Source organism: Manihot esculenta, chromosome 16 (genome assembly GCF_001659605.2).
Source record: "Manihot esculenta cultivar AM560-2 chromosome 16, M.esculenta_v8, whole genome shotgun sequence".
Classification (NCBI taxonomy): domain Eukaryota; kingdom Viridiplantae; phylum Streptophyta; class Magnoliopsida; order Malpighiales; family Euphorbiaceae; genus Manihot; species Manihot esculenta.
In genome coordinates, this window is record NC_035176.2 from 2,693,444 (window position 1) to 2,712,540 (window position 19,097).

The following is a 19,097-nucleotide window of genomic DNA, read 5'->3' on the forward strand; positions in this document are numbered from 1 at the left end:
AAATTTAGCGGTTTGATGAAACTAAGTTAATTTATATATTTTCCTTCAGAAATTAGATAACCCCTGTGATTTTAAATAATTAGCTAATTTTTCCATCAAAAAAACTTGACCAGCTTCTACATGAATGTATATACAAGGACAACCCAATAGTACTAAAAATGACTAGAAAGCAACAAATGATTCTCACTTTTAAACTGTATAATAAGAATATTTTCCTAATATTTAATCTGCAGCCTAAAAAGCGCTACCACGCTTAGTTTTAACTTTTTCTCTTTTTTTTTTCCAGGAAAAAAACCCGAAATAACTATACAACTTGCAAAATAGATACTATACTGGGATTGACCCATGGCGTTTGGCATGTGCAATGCAAAGGGTACAATAATTCATGTTTATAAACTCAATACTCCCTCGTTTACACTACTGCAATCAAGCCAGCTACTAGCACGAAAGCAGGAAATTTCTTCACCAAGAAAAATAATTGCCTCATGACACTGAAAATACTTAAAATATCACCTTCAGCAACAAATATAAATTCGCTACTTCACTGGTGTGAAACTCTCCTCTAACTTTCCCTATAAATGGGAAAAACATGTATATGATTAGTATGATGCACCTAACGCACAATGCGATTAATGAAACACATGAATGTGTCTAGTAAATAATTTTTCCCGTTTTCCAGTTGAAAGCTCTTACCGATGCTCGAGTATTGGTAGTAATTAAAAGAATCATTTTTCATCTTGGTGTCACCTCAGTGATTGTGACAGGAATAGAGCTCATCTGGATGCTAGTACTAGAAGATTCAGCAAACAACTTTTTTGTTGAAAATGGTGGTCCACTGGAGCCTACTGAATCTTGGAAGAAACCTGGCGCTGAAAGTAGCTTCTCATTAAGCCGGATATTCCTTGAAAGCATGTCAACAACCTGGCTAATAAGTGGCCTCCGGCTTGCTGCTGCCTGGGTGCAGAAAAAGGCTACTTTCATGTATCTTATGACTTCCTCCTCTGGAAAATCCCCCAGGTCTGGATCCACTAGTTCTAAGAGTTTCCCCTCTTCATGAAGCTGCCACGCCTGTAGAAGCAGACAATGGTTGTTAGACAGAACAAGATGGAAGTAATAAGGGGAGTGATAATGTATAACTTCTTCAACCATGTAAGAGCATGTTGATTGCTTGGAGCAGAGATGTAACACTAGGCAGGAAAAAAGTTCACTGCTTCAATAATTAGAGGGAAATATGGATGTATTAAACATCACAAAAATGAATGCATGCAAGCAATATTGTGGAACAAGTTGATAAACTGAAGGGAAATTAAAATCTTAAGTTACTAGGAATCACATCTAAAATTGGTAAAGGAAAAATAATTGTACCAATTCTAGAAGGAGCTTTTCCATTCCTCCCCAGCTGGCCTTTGCACTGCTTCTGCCACTAATTATTTCAAGGATAAGAACCCCAAAACTGTACACATCAGCCTTCATGGTTAACTGACCGCCCATTGCATATTCTGGTGCCAAATAACCACTGCACAAGGAAGAAGATGAGAAGACAGTTGATTATTTTTATTTTGTATTACTCACAACAAACAATTTATTTAGAAAGAACAGCACTCAAGTGGTATATGAACCCCAATGATTTGGTTGCTTAAAGGGCATGACGGTTACATCTTCAAATGAGGTGTTCTTTTTTTCTCCTTTTTTTAAGGGGAGGGGAGGGGAAATGGGGAGAAATGGTAAAAATATATATATTAAACAATAATTTTTATTTATTAAATCCTGACTAGGGTAAACAATATGATGTTACTGGTTCATCATAAATGTTTCTACTTGCAATTAAAACACCCTTTTGCAAATCCAGGTCCTCTTAACGGCCAAAAACAAATTTACTGGTTATGGGGATTTCTCATGACAGCAAAACCACTCAAATTGTCGTCTAGATCAACTACTTAAAGCAGTAAGCATATCAAAACAGAAAAGAGTCGAGGACAACATACGTTGTTCCTGCTACTCTTGTGCTAATATGAGTGACATTATCTGGAAAGAGTTTAGCCAACCCAAAATCTCCAATCTTCGGGTTAAACTCTTTGTCGAGAAGTACATTACTAGCTTTGATATCTCTATGCACAATATGTGGATCAAGTTCTTCATGAAGGAACGCAAGGCCCCTAGCAATGCCCAGGCAAATTGCAGATCTTTTTCTCCAATCCAGTTGAATAGTTGTATTCTTTGGACCTGCAAAGATAAGGCAAAATACAACATAAGAATACCTTCCACTTCTACTGTGTTCAGAAATATCTGAGGTTTCATCTGTCATACTAAAACTTCCAACAAATTTACCTAGTAATGCACGATCAAGGCTGTTATTTTCGACATACTCATACACTAAAATTCGGTTAGTTCCTTCAGCACAACATCCTATCAACTCAACAAGGTTTGGATGCCTAACTTTTGATATGAGAGTAATCTCATTCAAAAATTCCCGGACTCCTTGCTTTGATTGAGCAGAAAGTGTCTTTACAGCCACTTGCCTTCCACTTTTGAGGGTTCCCTGATAACATTATAAATAAGGGAAAGGCTTTACAAACATGACATAAACAAGAAATAAAGCTGGTATATATACTAATAGAAGAGTGAGACTTTAAGATAACTGAAGGAAAAAGGAAAGTTGAAAAAGAAGATTATCTGAAATGATAATTTATGTTCTTCATGAAAATTAAGTTCACAAGTTTAAGCAAAAACTACAATATAGCAATATGAGAATATCAAATCTCTCTAGCCTAGATGCTACAGGTTTTCCTTTTCCCCATTACAGTTGTGTTACGAGTTCGATGGAGAAGCTTGTTATTTACATGTGTAATGATGTGTACTCAACACATCCAGCTATAACTAATGTAAGAATCCACATATGTCCAAGAATAAATGATTTGTATTATCACATGCTTCAGATTTTTGGAACAATCACTTTTGAGCCAGGCCATTCAATAAACTTAAGTTATAACAATCATACATCAAAACATTGGACCATCAAACTTACATAAGAAACAAGTTGAAAGGAGTAGTATCAAATATCAATTCAATTTTCTGAGTGCCTTTCAAACAGTTAATATCAAGTTCAGCAATTTCCATTAGCTTAATGTGCTAAACCATCTGTAAATTCTGAGCACCTTGTAAACAGTTCCAAAGCCTCCTCGTCCAATCTTATTGGTTGGATGAAAGTCATCCGTTGCTGATCTCAACTCATTATAAGAGAAACGGTTAACGTCGCAAATTAAATCCCCTGGCAACAGGAAAAAAAAAAAAAAAAAAAAAGAGAGAAAGCCAAGATGCAGTAATTTATAAGAAAGAATGAGAGAGAAAAATGAAAATTTAAGTCACTAAATATACAGTGGTTGAAAGTACATCAACAGTATTTGTAACACAATCAAAGTTCACAACTTGAACCTAGATTGAGATAATGTATAAAGCACTTGTAAAAGACCCATGAACATCTTTTTACTGGTTGGTGATAATGGAGAAACCATTACAGGTAAGGCTTAATGATTATATCAACCCACAAGGACCATATCACAGAAATATCAAAAATTTGTCTAGCTCTTAATCATATTACAACAAATATATCTAAGCAAATTTTGTCCAAAAACATAATAATATAGTGTAGGTCTTTATACTGTACAAAATAATGTTTACAAACAGCTATGGCATTATCAAAATCGGCCTTGTGCCGTTGCAAGTCAAATGGTTTTTAAGATGAGCACAAAACTTCTAAACCTCCACCCTTCATACAACTTCTACAAAAGTATCCCTAAAACCCACCACAATAATCCATACTTCCTCTGTTCCTCAAGCAAGATCTAAACCCCTTTCAACAACCCACATGTCAACAAAAGTGTTATTGAGCTGATAAAGTAGACAAATAGACCTTGATTCAGACAACAGATCAATTAATTACTGCCTTTCTTAGGTTTCGCTTCTACCTTTCTTTGCTAATTAAAAATGGAAAATGCAAAACGTCATCCAACAGTTAGAAGCATGATATGTATCAGTTGCAGGCATATTATTAACCTTCAGCAATTATAATTGCTCAAGATTTGTATATACAGCAGCTTGCCAAACAATCTCCAAATGTGAAAATAACCAAGTATCTATTTTGCAAGATAAGATAGAACATGTCAAATCAGGGATTAAAAAAAACATCATTAATTGGTTGGCAAGGTAAAACTTGCAAGCAAAGCATTTAAGTGCTCTGAAGCTGAATCCGTAGGTTAGAATTTAGACTCTAAGTAGCCTCATAATATGTAACAGAAAAACAATAATGACAGGCGGCCATCATAAGGCACAAATAGATAAGATATGAAGTAACTTCCATAACAATTAAATTTTGTTAAAAACCCAGAAGAAATTCTCACCGTCTGTATCACGATAAGCTCCATTAGCTCTCTCTTTTGCACCAAAACAGCTACACCTCATATCCGCCAGAAATTTATCTGCCGCTGCCTTCAAAATCACATAGTTATACCTTCCAAAAAGGAAATTCAATAATTGAAGAGAAACAGATAGGTAGAGATGGTCAAAGAGGAAAAAGGCATTCAATGCATTTGATTCTATTCTGGTTCAGGCTATTAAAAACATTGAATTGATGCGTAAGTCCTAGAAGCAACCCATTCCACAGGAAACTTCACTATCGCTCACCATGAATTCAAAGCCTTCGAGCTTTCCATTCGAATCCAATCAAAAACAGCCAAAAAAAGAAACAAAAACACTTTCACTCATGAGCATCAACAGCAATACATAAAAAGTTGACTTGATAAAACAATTCAACAATTTGCTATTGCAACAACTTCCATTTATATCCAATTATTAGTTTGAAACATGCATTCAATTCAAAATGCCCAAAAAGAAAAGAAGAAGAAGAAACGAACTAGAATCGTAATTGACAATTGCTCACCGCTTTTACCGCAGAAAACAAAGTTATCGAGAGCTGCAGACTTAGTTGCAGATTTTATTTCTATTGTGGAGAAATCAAAGCTGCTTTTTTTCCATTTCGGAATTTAATTTTGAGATTAGAACAGACTAGTTTATGTTGATCGGGTGACGACTGAGACGGAGAAGAAGTCCGCCCTCGAGTCATAAACTCGGTTTCTACTGCCATGATTTTCTTTTTAACGGCTTCAATTCAAGATATTGACCGTTAACGTGACAGCAAGGTCGCCAGTCGCCACCTCTCAACAAACCCAGCTACTGCCCGTCTAGACCTTAATCCGCCCGCTGACCCGATCCAAAACAATTTTTATTGAGAAAATAAAATATATTAAAAATATAGCATTGGTCTAAAAAAAATAAAATCTTTTATTTTAATTTAAATTAAATTATAGTTGAATTTATTTTCATGTCAACTTCCAATTAAGACTTTTTCACCATTAATAGATCATGTCTCTATTTGTAGGTGGCAAGCAATGTCTTTGGTCTAAATGATGGTATTATTACTCGCTTGTCTATTTGGCAAGATTAACCCTAATTTAAAAAATTTTATACAAAAGAAATTTTTTCACATATTTAACAAAAAGCTCATATCTCTTGCTTCTTCCCTCCCCACTCCAATTTTCAGTTAGGTGTCACTCTCTCTTGCGTTAATCGACTATCGCAAGGGTTTTCATGGTTTCTCAACATTTTAAGGAAAATTATTGATTTATTTAGGCTTATTTAGGTTGATTACTTATTGATTCTAAGTAAAAATTAGGGGTTTTTAATTATGAAAAATTATCTTATAATGATTTTTTTTTTTATAATTCTTGATGTAAGAAATATAAAATCACTCATAAAGTCTTCAATTTTTCATAGTATCAGAACTATTTGTGATTTTAGGATTTGAAATTGAATTTTTAAGGTTTTCAAACTCTAGATTTACTATTTTGATATTGCCATATTTAAAGACCTTTTTATGTCTGACCGCCATCACTAACAGAGTCATTGAACTAACATCGACCTATCCTCCAACTCTAATACTAGATTTCTAAGCGCATGCAGTGCCACTCACTATATCGATGCATGACGTCTAGTTGTCTTTGATGGTTTTTTCGGCCTATTTTCGACCACTTCCTACTGTTACTTGGTCAACTTGGTGCTTGGTTAGGTTTTCTTGATGCTTGTAGTATCTATTGGTTCTTTAAAAGTTATACAATTTCTTCTTCTTTTTTATTATCTCTATATGAAAAAAGAAAAAAGAGTTTTGACTACTAATTCTCGTTATCTTTCTCTGTAAATTAATCCAGTAAAATTTGATGGAAATAATTATCTTATTTAATCAAGGTCTTGTTTATTATTTATCAAAACTAAAGGATTGCAGGGTTATATCAAAAAGCAATTAGATAGCAATAATCAAAGTTATGCTCAATGAAGAATTCTATGCAACTCTAGAACTCTAAATCCTATTTATTGTTTGACACCGCTACAAAGATATGAAATAATAATGTCTTTGACTTATTCCAAAATGGAAAATAGTGCTCAAATTTATGAAATTCAAAATAAAATTCATAGTACTAAGCTAGGAGATATGACAGTCTCTCAATTTTATTCTAGCTAAGTGGCTTATGGCAAGAACTTAATTACTATCAATACTTTCAGGAAAACTATACTAGATGCAATCAAATTTCAGAAAAATGATTGAGAATAAATAAGTTTATGATTTTCTTACGGACTTAAATCGAGTATAATCCAATTAGGGTCCAAGTTTTGGAAAAGATTCATTTCCTTCACTGGAACAAGCATATGCCCATGTTCAACAAGAGAAAAATAGGAGTGTTATGCTCCATATAACACCAGTTTAAAAGGCCAAGTTAGCTTCTTGTTAAGAAATACATAAGGTCTATTATGAGAAAGGCAAGTTGCATTTGTGACTATTGTGGAAAAACCAAGGAATACTAAGGAGATTTCCTAGATTTATATGATCGACCTACTAGAGGTCGTGGGGGAACTAGGTGCCTCAACAGCTTAAAGTGCTTAAACTAATTTATCAAAAACTATGGAGGGCCTATCTCACATTAATACTTTTAATTCTGATATCACATCTAACTTTGTAAAGTCAGATAATACTTAATCTTTTGATATTACTTTATGGATTATTAATTCTAGAGTGAATAAACACATGACAGACTCCTTTAAAAGTTTTTTTAATTATTTTTCTTTTCCAACCAAAGGCAATATTAGAATTGTTTATGTCTCTTCTGGTCTATTTGTACTTTCAATGTTAAACTATCATTTATTCATAATACTCATTTTCTTATCAATCTTTTCACCGTTACTCTTAACTATAAAATTAAATTCTTTCTTAACTATTGTGTTATTCAGAACCTTCAAATCGAGTGAATTTATTCTAATAAATTATGTTTTGAGTTATTTTAGAGTTTAAAGTGATATATGATAACAGACATTTGTTGCTAATAACTAGTAATTAATTATTGATTCTAATTGCAATCGAACATTCTAAACATTTGGTAAACTATATCGTTACTGCTAATGTAACATCATCTGGGCCCACACCAGTGAATATTGTCCGTTTTGGATGTGGGATACCTTTGATCCACCTACATGGGATTCCTTCCCCATAAGGCCTGAGCGTCCTCGCTCAGCACACCGTACTCATGAGGCCCAGGCTCTAATACCACTTGTAACATTCTCTGGGCCCACACCAATGAATATTGTCTGCTTTGGGTCAAGTGATTGAAACCCTGTCTTGTCTTCCCTTACGGGTGGGTCAAGTAATTTACTATCCTGTCTTTCCAAAATGCGTCCATTAGGGTCTCTTGGACATAGGCTTATAAGGCCCTCTCCCTTTTAACCTCGTTCCCAAAATGCGTCCACAGCTAATATGTAAGATGAGATGAATAAAGGTGTGTATATATTGTATTATTTATTTATTATTAAATATATAAAAAATTAGTAATTTATTATAATACTTAAGATTTAAAAAAATGATTGGTAATAAAATATAATTTATGTTTAAATATATATATGCATTTTTATTATATAAAAATACATAAACTCATTTTTGTAATATTATATTTATTTTATAAGTACAAATAATTGATTAATATATATTAAAATTTATTCTATTATGAAATTTTTATAATTAATAAATATTAAAAGATAATGTGATATAAGTAAAAAATAAAACCTCATAATTTATTAACTAATAAAAAAAATTTAAAATTAGAGTTGATTAAGAAGGCAAATGATTAACAAGGCAACTTTAAATGTTGAGAAAAATATTTTCATTTTATTGTTTTTATTTTTTTTTTCAATTTATCTTTATGTCTATGAAAAATGTAAAACTTAACTAAACACTTTTATAATTACAGTAGTAGTTCATTTATTTCACATAAGTTATTTTAAAAAAAAATATTTTTTTATTTGTTATTTTTAAAAATTAATTAATAAAAAATATTTCTTATACTCACAGGTTTAACTTGATGATAAATATATTCGAATAAATCTCAATTTTACTCTCTGAATTTTTATTTAAAAAAAATGAAGTATTTTTTAATTAAAAATAAAATATAATCATTTTTTTAATCTCTCATTAAAAATAAATCATTTTATACCATTTAACAACGTGATTAGCATTGTTGTATATAAATTTATTAATTTTTTTAAATTATAATAAAAAATAAAGTATTTTTTTTAAATATGTTTTTTAGCAATTTGATTTTGAAACAATAGGGGCTTAGTAATATCGATGATTAAATCCCAGGGTGGTATAGCAGAATTAGCAAGTCGGAATATAACATGAAAGTTAAAATTGAAACAAAACGACATGATATTCTGCGCTCTTTTATTCTAAACGACACTCGCTAAATTGAAGTAGTAGATTCTATTATTAACGTCTCTTCGAGCTCCAGCATCTCCAGAATCCAGTCGTCGTCGTCGTCTTCCTAGTTTCGCTTCCAACTCACTGGCCTATTATTTCAGTTTCAAAAACAATCCATTGAAAGAGAGAGGTTAGTCATGAGCACAACGCAAGGGACGCACTCGCTGGCCTTTCGGGTGATGAGGCTATGCAGGCCTTCATTCCAAGTGGAACCCCCACTTCTTGTAGATCCCGCCGATCTTATCGTCGGCGAGGACATATTCGATGATCCAATTGCCGCTTCACGGCTTCCTCCTCTAATCGACTCCCATGTCACCAAGCTCACCGACACATCTGATCTCACCTATCGCACTAGATTCCTCCTCCAACACCCCTTTGATTCATTTGGGCTCACTGGTCTCCTCGTCCTCCCTCAAGCTTTTGGGTATCGCATCATATCAAGTTCTCTTTCTCAAAATACCTGGTTCATTATTTGTTAATTTGAATTTTTCTTCTTCAGGGCTATATATTTGGGGGAGACCTTTTGCAGCTATATAAGCATCAATAACAGTTCCAATTTTGAAGTTAGGGATGTTACAATTAAGGTGAGTGTGTCTTCCCGTTGATTGCTAGGGTTATTAAAATCTCTCTCTTTCATCTACTTGGTAATGCTTGATAAGTATGCTTTTACAGCATGAAACTATAGTTCTAAAGCAGTTGCATTGGCCTAGATTATTAATGAGAAGTGCTATTGGATGTCAATTTACTTTTGGGAATTTTTATTTTCTCATTAATTGAGCAATGAAACAAGTATAGGAATATTGTTGTGCATTGGAATGTGATTTATAGACCTGGAATCTAACATAAGTTCATGTTTAAATGTAGGCAGAAATTCAAACGGAGCGGCAGAGGATCCTCCTATTGGACACATCAAAAACTCCTGTTGAGTCCATACGAGCTGGAGGGCGTTATGATTTCATTGTGGAACATGATGTGAAGGAACTTGGAGCACACACGTTAGTTCATTCAAATTAGTAGTGAATATATGTATTTAATTGTCTTTATGTTAATTTTGTAAATTTTTTTTTTCTAATTTTGAACGTTTCATGTGGTTACAATTGTTAGGTTGGTCTGCACTGCACTCTACAGTGATGGTGATAGTGTCAGTGAACGTAAATATCTTCCACAGTTCTTCAAGTTCATTGTTGCCAATCCCCTTTCTGTTAGAACAAAGGTACAGTACCTTGCATGGCATATATCATTCACTTTGGTTGTTGATAGAGTTTGTATTCACAAATAAAATCATCTTGACAAAAATGACCACAATATTTAACACCAGAAGTATTATTGCTTAGTGGTATGCCACTTTTGGCGTCATTCATGCTCCATTAGATTGATTTAAATGAACACTAATTTAATATGTTTTTCTTTTCAATGTGCAGGTCCGTGTTGTCAAGGTATGTTCAGCTTGACTACCATATTGTATTGTAAGTTTATGATCCTTTCCATGGAAAAAAAAATGATAGTTTTAGAATTCACTAATGTAGATTGAATGTAAATGGAAGTAACAACAAAAGTTGACCATCAAGATTAGATTTCATTTTGTCTTCTTATTGTATTTTGCAATGATTTTGTTTTGGTTTTGCAAAGTTGAATTTCTTACCCATTTCCTTTTTCTATTTATTTTTTCCCTTGGTGGGGGGGAGGGGGGGCAGAGAGAGAGGTGTGGGTGCTATTTCAGTAGTGGGTAGTAGAATGTGAATGTGCATGTCTCATATCTCTTTTTGAGCTGCTGATTTCTGTTGGGAATAAAGTCTATTAGAAGTTGATAATATGAGGGAAAAATCTTTCAGTGTCTTGTTTAGTTTATAAATGTTAAATTGCTGCTAGATTGACCTTCACTGAAGACTGAACACTGCTGTTATTATACTCTTGACTGAAGGTGGATTAACATATTATTTCAAGTTATTAAGAGTTTACAGGCAACCTGAATGGAGCCTACTGCCCCTTCTTGGTTCAACTGTTTTTATTGATACCATTCAATGATTTATTCAGAACATTATTGTTAAATCGCAAGTTGTCTCGGATGAGTTTATGAGTGATAGCCATCTAAAGTAGGCAAAATATTTAGAAAATTGAAATCAAATAAATTGAGATAAATTTACGTTTTATAGTGAACCGATTAAAAAAATATCAATGCAATTGTATGATTTTACGAGAAATAAGCAAATAACAAAGATTTTGATAAACTAGAAGGTAATGATTTAAATTTTGTCCCGAGTAAATTTTTTTACATTGTTATTGTTATAAATATGAGCTTTTGTATTGTTCATTAAAATTATAATATTTTTCTTATTCAGTATATTCCTATTATTTGTTAGCAACTTTTCAAAGTTGATATTATGCTTTCAAATATGAAATATCTATGTATTAGTTAATCAAATTATTAAATAACTTTAATTATTCTCATATTGATAACTTGGTGTAGAAAATATTGCACTTAAAATTGAAATAATTTGAATATTAGACTTTATAATATATTAGGAAGATTACTTTATAACTTTCCATAAGGAAATGAATATGTTTTACAATTAGTTTATAATGTTCTTAAAATCTTATGATTTTATTAGTCAATTTTACAATTCAATTTTATAAACCCCTCATATATTCTAGTTTAAAAAAGCAAGTTTGACAACATTTTTACAGATACTTTTTAAGAACTTGTAATTACATTGTTGTCTATTTGAATGTTGTCATAAATGATCAATTTTGTAGAACCAGTTGGTTGTTCACTATATTGTTCATACTTGCTGTAACTGCTGCATCATCTTCCATCTCAGGAAACTACATATTTAGAGGCATGCATTGAAAATCATACAAAAACAAACCTTTACATGGACCAAGTTGAGTTTGAGCCAGCACAGCACTGGAGTGCCAAAGTACTAAAGGCTGATGAACACCTATCTGAGAAAGATTCTCTAACCAGGTGTGCATGGGCATATTATTTTATTTAAGTATAATAATAACATTGCTATTTCTCATTTAAGTTTCATTATAAATAACTGCATTTGTTCACGTAATTTTTAACCATTTGTGCTGTCAAATTGTAACAAATTTATTTTGTTGCTAATCATATGCTGACAGGGAAATATTCAAGCCTCCTGTGCTGATTAGATCTGGTGGAGGAATTCACAACTATCTTTATCAATTAACATTGTCTTCAAATAGTTCTGTACAGAGTAACATTCTTGGTAAGCTTCAAATAACATGGCGTACAAACTTAGGTGAACCTGGTCGCCTGCAGACACAGCAAATTCTTGGCACTGTAAGTCAGCTTCTTTAATATTAGAAAAAGCAAGCTCCACACCTTCTTCAAGATATTATTCACATATTGGAACTAATCTTCCACAAATACGTCTGTTTTAAAATTCCAATCTGCCCTATATGTTATCTGTTCTTTTTGTTGCATAAGTTGTGCCTTGTACATCATGATGCCATTATCCAACAACACATTACAATTGGAGGCATGTTATTGCTTTGGCCTTCCCTTTTTCCAGTTCACAGCATAAGCAACATGAAAGTAATAAATTGACCTTGTTACAATTTACTGTAATATTTTGGGGAGCTTCTTATAATAATTAATCATGTCTTCAGATTTGATCCACATATTCGCACTTCTGCAGTTGTCTTGTCTTTCTTTGCATATATGAGATGTCAAGAAATATAAATGATGATTGTATTTAGCATTTGATACTTTCCTTCTACAGCCTGTCACGCATAAAGAGATCGAGTTGTGCGTTATGGAGGTTCCATCTGTCATCAACTTGGACAAGCCATTTTCGGTAATTACAGATTAATTTATGCATTTTCTCTTAGGTTGTGTTGGATAACACATTCCAAATACAAGGATTTGAATTTTGAGTTTTCAGTTCAAATTGTATATATCAGGATTTGAACTTACAAAAGGATGAGAAGGAAGGAAAAATGTGTTTCAATTCTGCATTTGAAATCATGTCACTTCATAGGATGTTTTTGTTTTTTTCTCAGTTTTTTGTTTTTGTTGTTTTATCTGCCATCGATGAAGCTCTCCTCAAATTATTCAATGTTGTTTATTGATCAAGTACTTTTTCTTTGGCACCTTACCATGTCCAATCCATGGTTATTTCCAGTTCATCCTCAAACAAGTATTCATATAGATTCATGAATCCATTGTCCATTCATGACAAGTCTCGACTAAAAAAAATGTTATCAATCATTGAACTCATTCATTTCTGTTATGAACTTTTAAGTTAATCATATCACTTCTACTACCTTAAATGCTTTATTTGTTATTTGTAATACAATTCTGTGTAGCCTTGGATACTTGATTGATTTAGGAACTGAATCTGTGCACTTTCTGCAGGTGCATTTGAACCTCAAAAACCATACTGACAGAGAATTGGGCCCCTTTGAGGTTTGGTTATCACAAAATGATTCACTTGATGGGAAGGCTGTTATGATAAATGGCCTTCAGACAATGGTAATGCCTTCCTTGTTGGGCTTTAAAGCAACTCCTTTTCTCAATATGTTGCATTTTTTGTCAGATTATGCTCATTGATCAATGTAAAACACCTTTATAATATTCACTCGCCATAGTAATTTTGGCATTCATATGCATATAGGAATATCCCACTCCTTTAAAAATGGGTTTGAATCTGTGAACTCAAGTTTGTAGCTTACAAATATAAATTTAATTTTATGTGGCTAGGAAAAAAATCAACTTGCACTGTATTCAAATTAAAACTGTTTGAATTTAGGAATGATTTGGATGATTGACCTATTTTTTTTAACAAAAAGTTGGGAATTGAGACTTCTGTGAAGAGAGAGCTCTATATGTTGAATGTGAGAGTCATCACAGTAATTCTGAATTTTAGGAATGATTTGGATGATTGACCTATTTTTTTACTTATTTAATTTTTTTTAATTACTAAACTGTGGATGTGGCACCTTTGCACAGGAACTACCACAGTTGGCGGCATTTGGAGCCACTGATTTCCGCCTGGTATGAAGAATAATTCTGAGCTTTCCTGAACTGTACATTTTCATGCTCTGATTCTTTCCAAGTAAATAATTTTGTTACTTTGTGATTTGGAGCATGGAACCAATCAAGTTTTATGTAAAATTTTGGATTTTGATTTTGGTCCAAAAACTGCTTCATTAGATGATAGAAATAATTATCGTCACAGTAATTCATACAATGTTATCGTGCTGGACTGATATATTCATCATTGCTTAGGCTTGTCGAGAGTGGAGATGAAATGTGATCATGTTGTTTTTTATTTTTGCAGAACTTGATAGCTACTAAAATTGGAGTACAGAAAATAACAGGTATTACGGTGTTTGACAAATCAGAGAAGAAAACCCATGACCCATTGCCTGATTTAGAGGTTAGTCGTCTACACTGGCCTGCAGTGATTTTTGGAGATCACAAACATTGTGAATGCCAAATATTGTTCTTCAATTTTTATTTTATTGTTTTCCCCTATGTTCCACATTTGAAACTCTTTAATGCAATCATGCTTAAACAGCTAAACATTGACATTTAAAAAAGCTTTAAGCTGATAGCTTGGAAAGTTGTCTCTTGAATCTTACTAATTCAACTATTCTAGTAGTAGCATGAACATTAATGAATTTCTAAAGAATCCATTTCAGATTACGCACAATATAATCTGTTTATTTTCATTGTTTATTTTCTCATATAATGTCACATGATGCAGATTTTTGTGGACGTGGATTGATACAGAACAGTTTGGCTCAGGACTTCTCATTCCATCTTGGAAAATTGGTTGATACTCGTTCCTCTACTTTTTATTTGTTTTTCCTGGAACTCTTCTTAGATCTTCTGATCCAAGTGAATTAAAAAGGATATTGGACTGATTTGGATAAATTATAATTAATTTTTGTTTCTATTTAGGGAGTAGGATCTCCATTGTCATATTTATACATTCATTGCATCCATTAGAACTACTGGAAATCAAATTCTATATCTACAATGCAGGATTCTCTTGTTCATTGAGTGAGACACCAAGATAAACACCGAGTTATCAAGTCCTAACAAAGAAAATACAAACAAAGCACTGAAAATAAATTTTAAAAAGAAAAAAAAAACAACAAATGACTGGGGAGGTTGCACACGCACAATATTAACAGTTAGGATTTTTTATCCCCAAGCTATGAAGGCTTGGGCAGTTAGGCTTGCGAACCCCACAAAGCCCAGTTGGCTTCACTGCCAACACGAGGCATGCTGCTAATCCTGGATTTATTATCAGCCTTGAAGTTGGCTCCACACATTGCCCCCTCACTATCAATTCTAGGCATTGCCTTCATTTTGCTCATTGGATGTTCAAAGCTCATCAACCCTTGTTCGCTATGGAACATGCACCCTGATGGAAATGGTGCAAATGACTTGGCACAGCTTCCTTTTATGATCTCCAAGTTGTCAGATATCACCACTGATCCATCGCCCGCAATCCCCCAGAACAGCCCCACGCCTTCGTTTGCACCCTGCACCACCAAGCAATATAAATGTAAATATGTATTGCATTGTGGCTTTTCTACATCTCTAATCATAGAAAGAAAATTTATTAATTATACCTTATAATATAAAAAAAATTTATTAATTAGTCAATTTATTTTTTAAAAAAATAGATTAAAATATGTTTAAGTTTTTAAAAAATTTTATAGATGTTTTTATAAAAAAAAATTAAAAGATCAATTAGTGAATTATTTTATAATGAAAAAATTAATTAGTAAATGTTTTTAATTTAAGAGATAATTTAATTTTTTTATGAAAAAATTTATTAGTAAATGTTTTTAATTTAAGAGATAATTTAATATATTTAAACAAATGAGAGATTAACTAATAACTAAATAGTAAATTTTTGTTATAGAATGGGCTTCAAATCGGCTTACCAGGGCGGCAAAGACATGGCCAGCTTTGGTGTCATAGATGACGAATCCGAAAGTGCCATCAAGATCCTTGAGGACTTGGTGGGCTGGGTATGGACCACGATCACGTAGAGTCCTGTAAGCTTCAATCACCAACATGGCTTCGTTGGTGCCCTTTGATAGCCCATACTGTCTATTGAGGCTGCATAGGTTGTTCAAGCTTCCCAAGAAAATGCAGTATATGTCATTCAATCCACAGAACAGCCTGCAATACAACAACATCATACAATGCTTAACAAAACTGTCCTAAAAATTTCTGTGACTCTGAATAATTCAGAAAACGTACACACTTGAAATATTCAAAAGTTGACATCCTGATAAAGTTCTCGGGTGTAAATATACCTCTGGTTAATAGAGTAAGGATTTTGTGGAGGAATATAAGCAAGAGAAGCAACATCCCCAAAGCTAACTGAGAAAGTATTAGAAGGATTAGAAGGATTAGCAGATTCAAAGTCCTTGAGAATCTCTGGAGCAAGCTTTGGCTTTCTTGATGAAGCCAATGAAGCTGGGCTATTCAGCTCCTGAGGTGGTTTCACCAACTCTTTCTTGAATATAGCCAACATATTTCTTCAATCAAGATTGAAAAAAGACAAAAAAAAAGATCTGAAAATAGAATGAAGCAGATTACAGATTGTGATGCTATGGAGATCAAACTGGGCTTTATTGCATCTTATTTATAATGCTGGGAAATGAGAGAGAGAATGTTTGGTTAGCGTGGCAACGTTATCCAAACTCGAGAATCGAGGATTCAAATCCGCGTTGTTATTAGTTAGGTGAGTTGTTTTCTTCGTAGACCTTGTTGATTCGCTTTCATACCAGCCCTTCAGATCGTATAATCGCTGAATCCAATGGTTTATGCTTGCTCGTAGCTCATATGCATGAACGGTTTGTATGGGATTGGTTCCATGGAATCATTATTACTTCTTACAGGATAATCTCTTAATTTAGATTTTTTGGATAAGGGAGTTTAACTGAGACTTTAAGCTTAGTTTGGATGAAAATAAAATAAAATAAAATAAAATTCTAAACTAAAAATGATTAATAAATATATAATAAATTTAAATAATTTAAATTAGATATTAATTAATTTTGATATATAGTTTAAATTTATTTTTTTAGATAATTTGAGTAAAGAAAATAAAGAAAGAAAGAATACGTGGCAAAGCGTTGAGGATCTTATCCAAAAGTGTATGGAATGTGGTGAAGTAGGTGAGTTGATTGGTGACAGTGATCTGAGTCAGCATACACAGGTGGCAGGATCATGACTTCTTCGACAAAGGGCCTACAATCAATTGCCACGTCCTTCCTGAATTTTAAAAAATTTAAATGTATTTATTTTTTTGAAAAATGTATTTACATAATTACATTTCATTGCTCAATTAAAATATTTATAGATTTTATAAGATTAAAACATTTAATCCTTTTGTTTAAAAAAAATAGTCAACTTAACTTACCTTATACTTATTTAAAGAGTTTAAATACTATAAATATTTAAAATTATTAAAATTAAATGATATATAATTAAAATTATTCAAATAAAATAAATTAATAAAATTTTAATTATTTAATAAATAAAATTATTCAAATAAAATAATAAGAAAGAGTTCTATACGAAGATGAGAAACAAAAAAAAATAAAGAAGAAGATGGTGGGGTGAGCAGTATTCGGTTCAAATTGAAAAAATTGATCGAATCGAATTGATTTAAAAATTTAGTTCAGTTTTTTATACATTTCAATTCGGTTCGATTTTTAATTTCAGAAATTTTGATTATTTCGGTTCGATTTTGTTCAGAAAAAAATCGAAAAAACTAAACTGAACCGATTAATGATAATAATATGTTTTTTCAATATTATAGAGAAATTAAATCATATTAAAATTAAAATATTTTAATTAAATGTTAAAATATTAAAAATAAAGTGTAAAAATAAAAAAATTATTAAAAATTGAAACCGATCAAACCGAATCGAACCGAATCAGACCGGTTCGATTCGAGTCGGTTTCTGATCAAAATCGGTTCGGTTCGATTTTCATAAACACTAAAATTTTGATTTTCGGTTTATTCGGTTCGGTTCGATTTTAAACCGAACCGACCGAATGCTCACCCCCCCAGATGTTGATTATCGAAGAAGCAAAAAGAAAATAAATTTGAAAAAGAAAATTGTTGCTGTGTTGAGGTGTGGTAAATTTGGAATAGCTTAATTACGTTTTAGGAATTTTTGTCTTTCTTTATTCATAAAATATTGCGATATTTAAAATTATGAAATTCATATTTACTTGTTAATAATTAAAAATCATTATTTTACTATTTTTGTTCAAAAAGTGAATTTACTTGAATTTAAATAACAGTTATAAATTTATTTAGAAAAAAAATCCTTATTTAAACTTACCTATATGAAAAATTCAAAATGTGTTGCTATTTTGTTATTTAATTCAAAATTTTAAAAAATTTATAAAATTATAAATTTTATTAAAATTATATTTAAATTTAAAATTTGAATTTAAATATATTTACTTTTTATAATCCCTACTCAAATCGAACCATGGGACAAAAGTATTTTGGAGATCCTCTACTTATGAAGCAATCCCCTACCAATAAATATATTTATTTTACTTGTTTATTTTTTTAGATATAATTAATTTTATAAAAAATAATTTAAATAAATTATTTTAAAATAAAAAATTAATTAAATTAAAAAATTATTTTTTCACTTGTTATTAAAAAATTAATTGAATTAAATTTTTACAAAATTGTTGATTTTTTTTTTAAATTACTAATAGAGGGAATAGAACCTGAAATCTCTCAGATTTATTTAGATATACTTATCACAAGTACACAAAATTATTTAAAATTTTTAAATGAAGAATTAAAATTGGAATTACATATATTTTTAAGGCAATTTTTTATGAATTTTTAAATTTCTAATGGATGTACATATTAACTGTTAAGGATTATTCAATGCACTTTATTAATATGAGACTGTAATTTTAGCAAAATGCATCCAATTGTATGGTAAAAGATATATTTTTCATTAAAATAGTAAATTTTCATAATGATAGGAAGAGTGAGTATTTAATTAGTTTGATTTAAAATTAAACTAAATTGAATAAATTAAAAATTAAAATTTTAGTATTTATGAAAATCGATCGATTTTGAATAGAAATCGATTTAATTAGGTTTGATTTAATCCTTTGGATTTTTTAATAAATTTTTTATATTTTATACTTTATTTTTAATATTTTAAAATTTAATTAAAATATTTTAATTTTGATTATGAT

At 31.5% G+C, this 19,097-nt stretch overlaps 3 protein-coding genes across 11 annotated transcripts; 1 reads left to right on the forward strand and 2 right to left on the reverse strand.

Moving 5' to 3' along the window:
* Nucleotides 1–313: 313 nt before the first annotated feature.
* LOC110603402 (putative serine/threonine-protein kinase) lies at nt 314–5,160 on the reverse strand. 9 transcript variants are annotated; one of them, XM_021741119.2, is made up of 9 exons: nt 4,937–5,160; nt 4,681–4,701; nt 4,398–4,485; nt 3,156–3,268; nt 2,329–2,539; nt 1,986–2,223; nt 1,366–1,516; nt 694–1,068; nt 314–572 (listed from the first exon to the last, which is right to left on the reverse strand). In XM_021741119.2, exons 2-8 carry the CDS (start codon nt 4,681–4,683, stop codon nt 733–735), a joined length of 1,140 nt encoding a protein of 379 aa, XP_021596811.1. In that variant the 5' UTR covers nt 4,684–4,701; nt 4,937–5,160; the 3' UTR covers nt 314–572; nt 694–732. The 9 variants fall into 9 exon arrangements, with proteins under 9 accessions (XP_021596811.1, XP_021596810.1, XP_043807813.1 ...); XM_021741118.2 differs by having other exon boundaries at nt 314–1,068; nt 4,681–4,694; nt 4,937–5,159; XM_043951878.1 differs by having other exon boundaries at nt 314–1,068; nt 4,937–5,159.
* Nucleotides 5,161–8,834: 3,674 nt separating this feature from the next.
* LOC110603882 (probable trafficking protein particle complex subunit 13 homolog) lies at nt 8,835–14,980 on the forward strand. Its single transcript, XM_021741868.2, has 12 exons — nt 8,835–9,278; nt 9,354–9,438; nt 9,719–9,849; nt 9,959–10,067; nt 10,276–10,290; nt 11,674–11,819; nt 11,978–12,158; nt 12,601–12,675; nt 13,236–13,352; nt 13,830–13,874; nt 14,161–14,259; nt 14,590–14,980. Exons 1-12 carry the CDS (start codon nt 8,992–8,994, stop codon nt 14,608–14,610), a joined length of 1,311 nt encoding a protein of 436 aa, XP_021597560.1. The 5' UTR covers nt 8,835–8,991; the 3' UTR covers nt 14,611–14,980.
* On the reverse strand, nt 14,838–16,475 carry LOC110603883 (stem-specific protein TSJT1). The gene is made up of 3 exons (XM_021741869.2): nt 16,163–16,475; nt 15,785–16,025; nt 14,838–15,376 (listed from the first exon to the last, which is right to left on the reverse strand). The coding sequence occupies exons 1-3, from the start codon at nt 16,381–16,383 to the stop codon at nt 15,062–15,064; spliced, it is 777 nt and encodes a 258-aa protein (XP_021597561.1). The 5' UTR covers nt 16,384–16,475; the 3' UTR covers nt 14,838–15,061.
* Between the last annotated feature and the right edge of the window lie 2,622 nt (nt 16,476–19,097).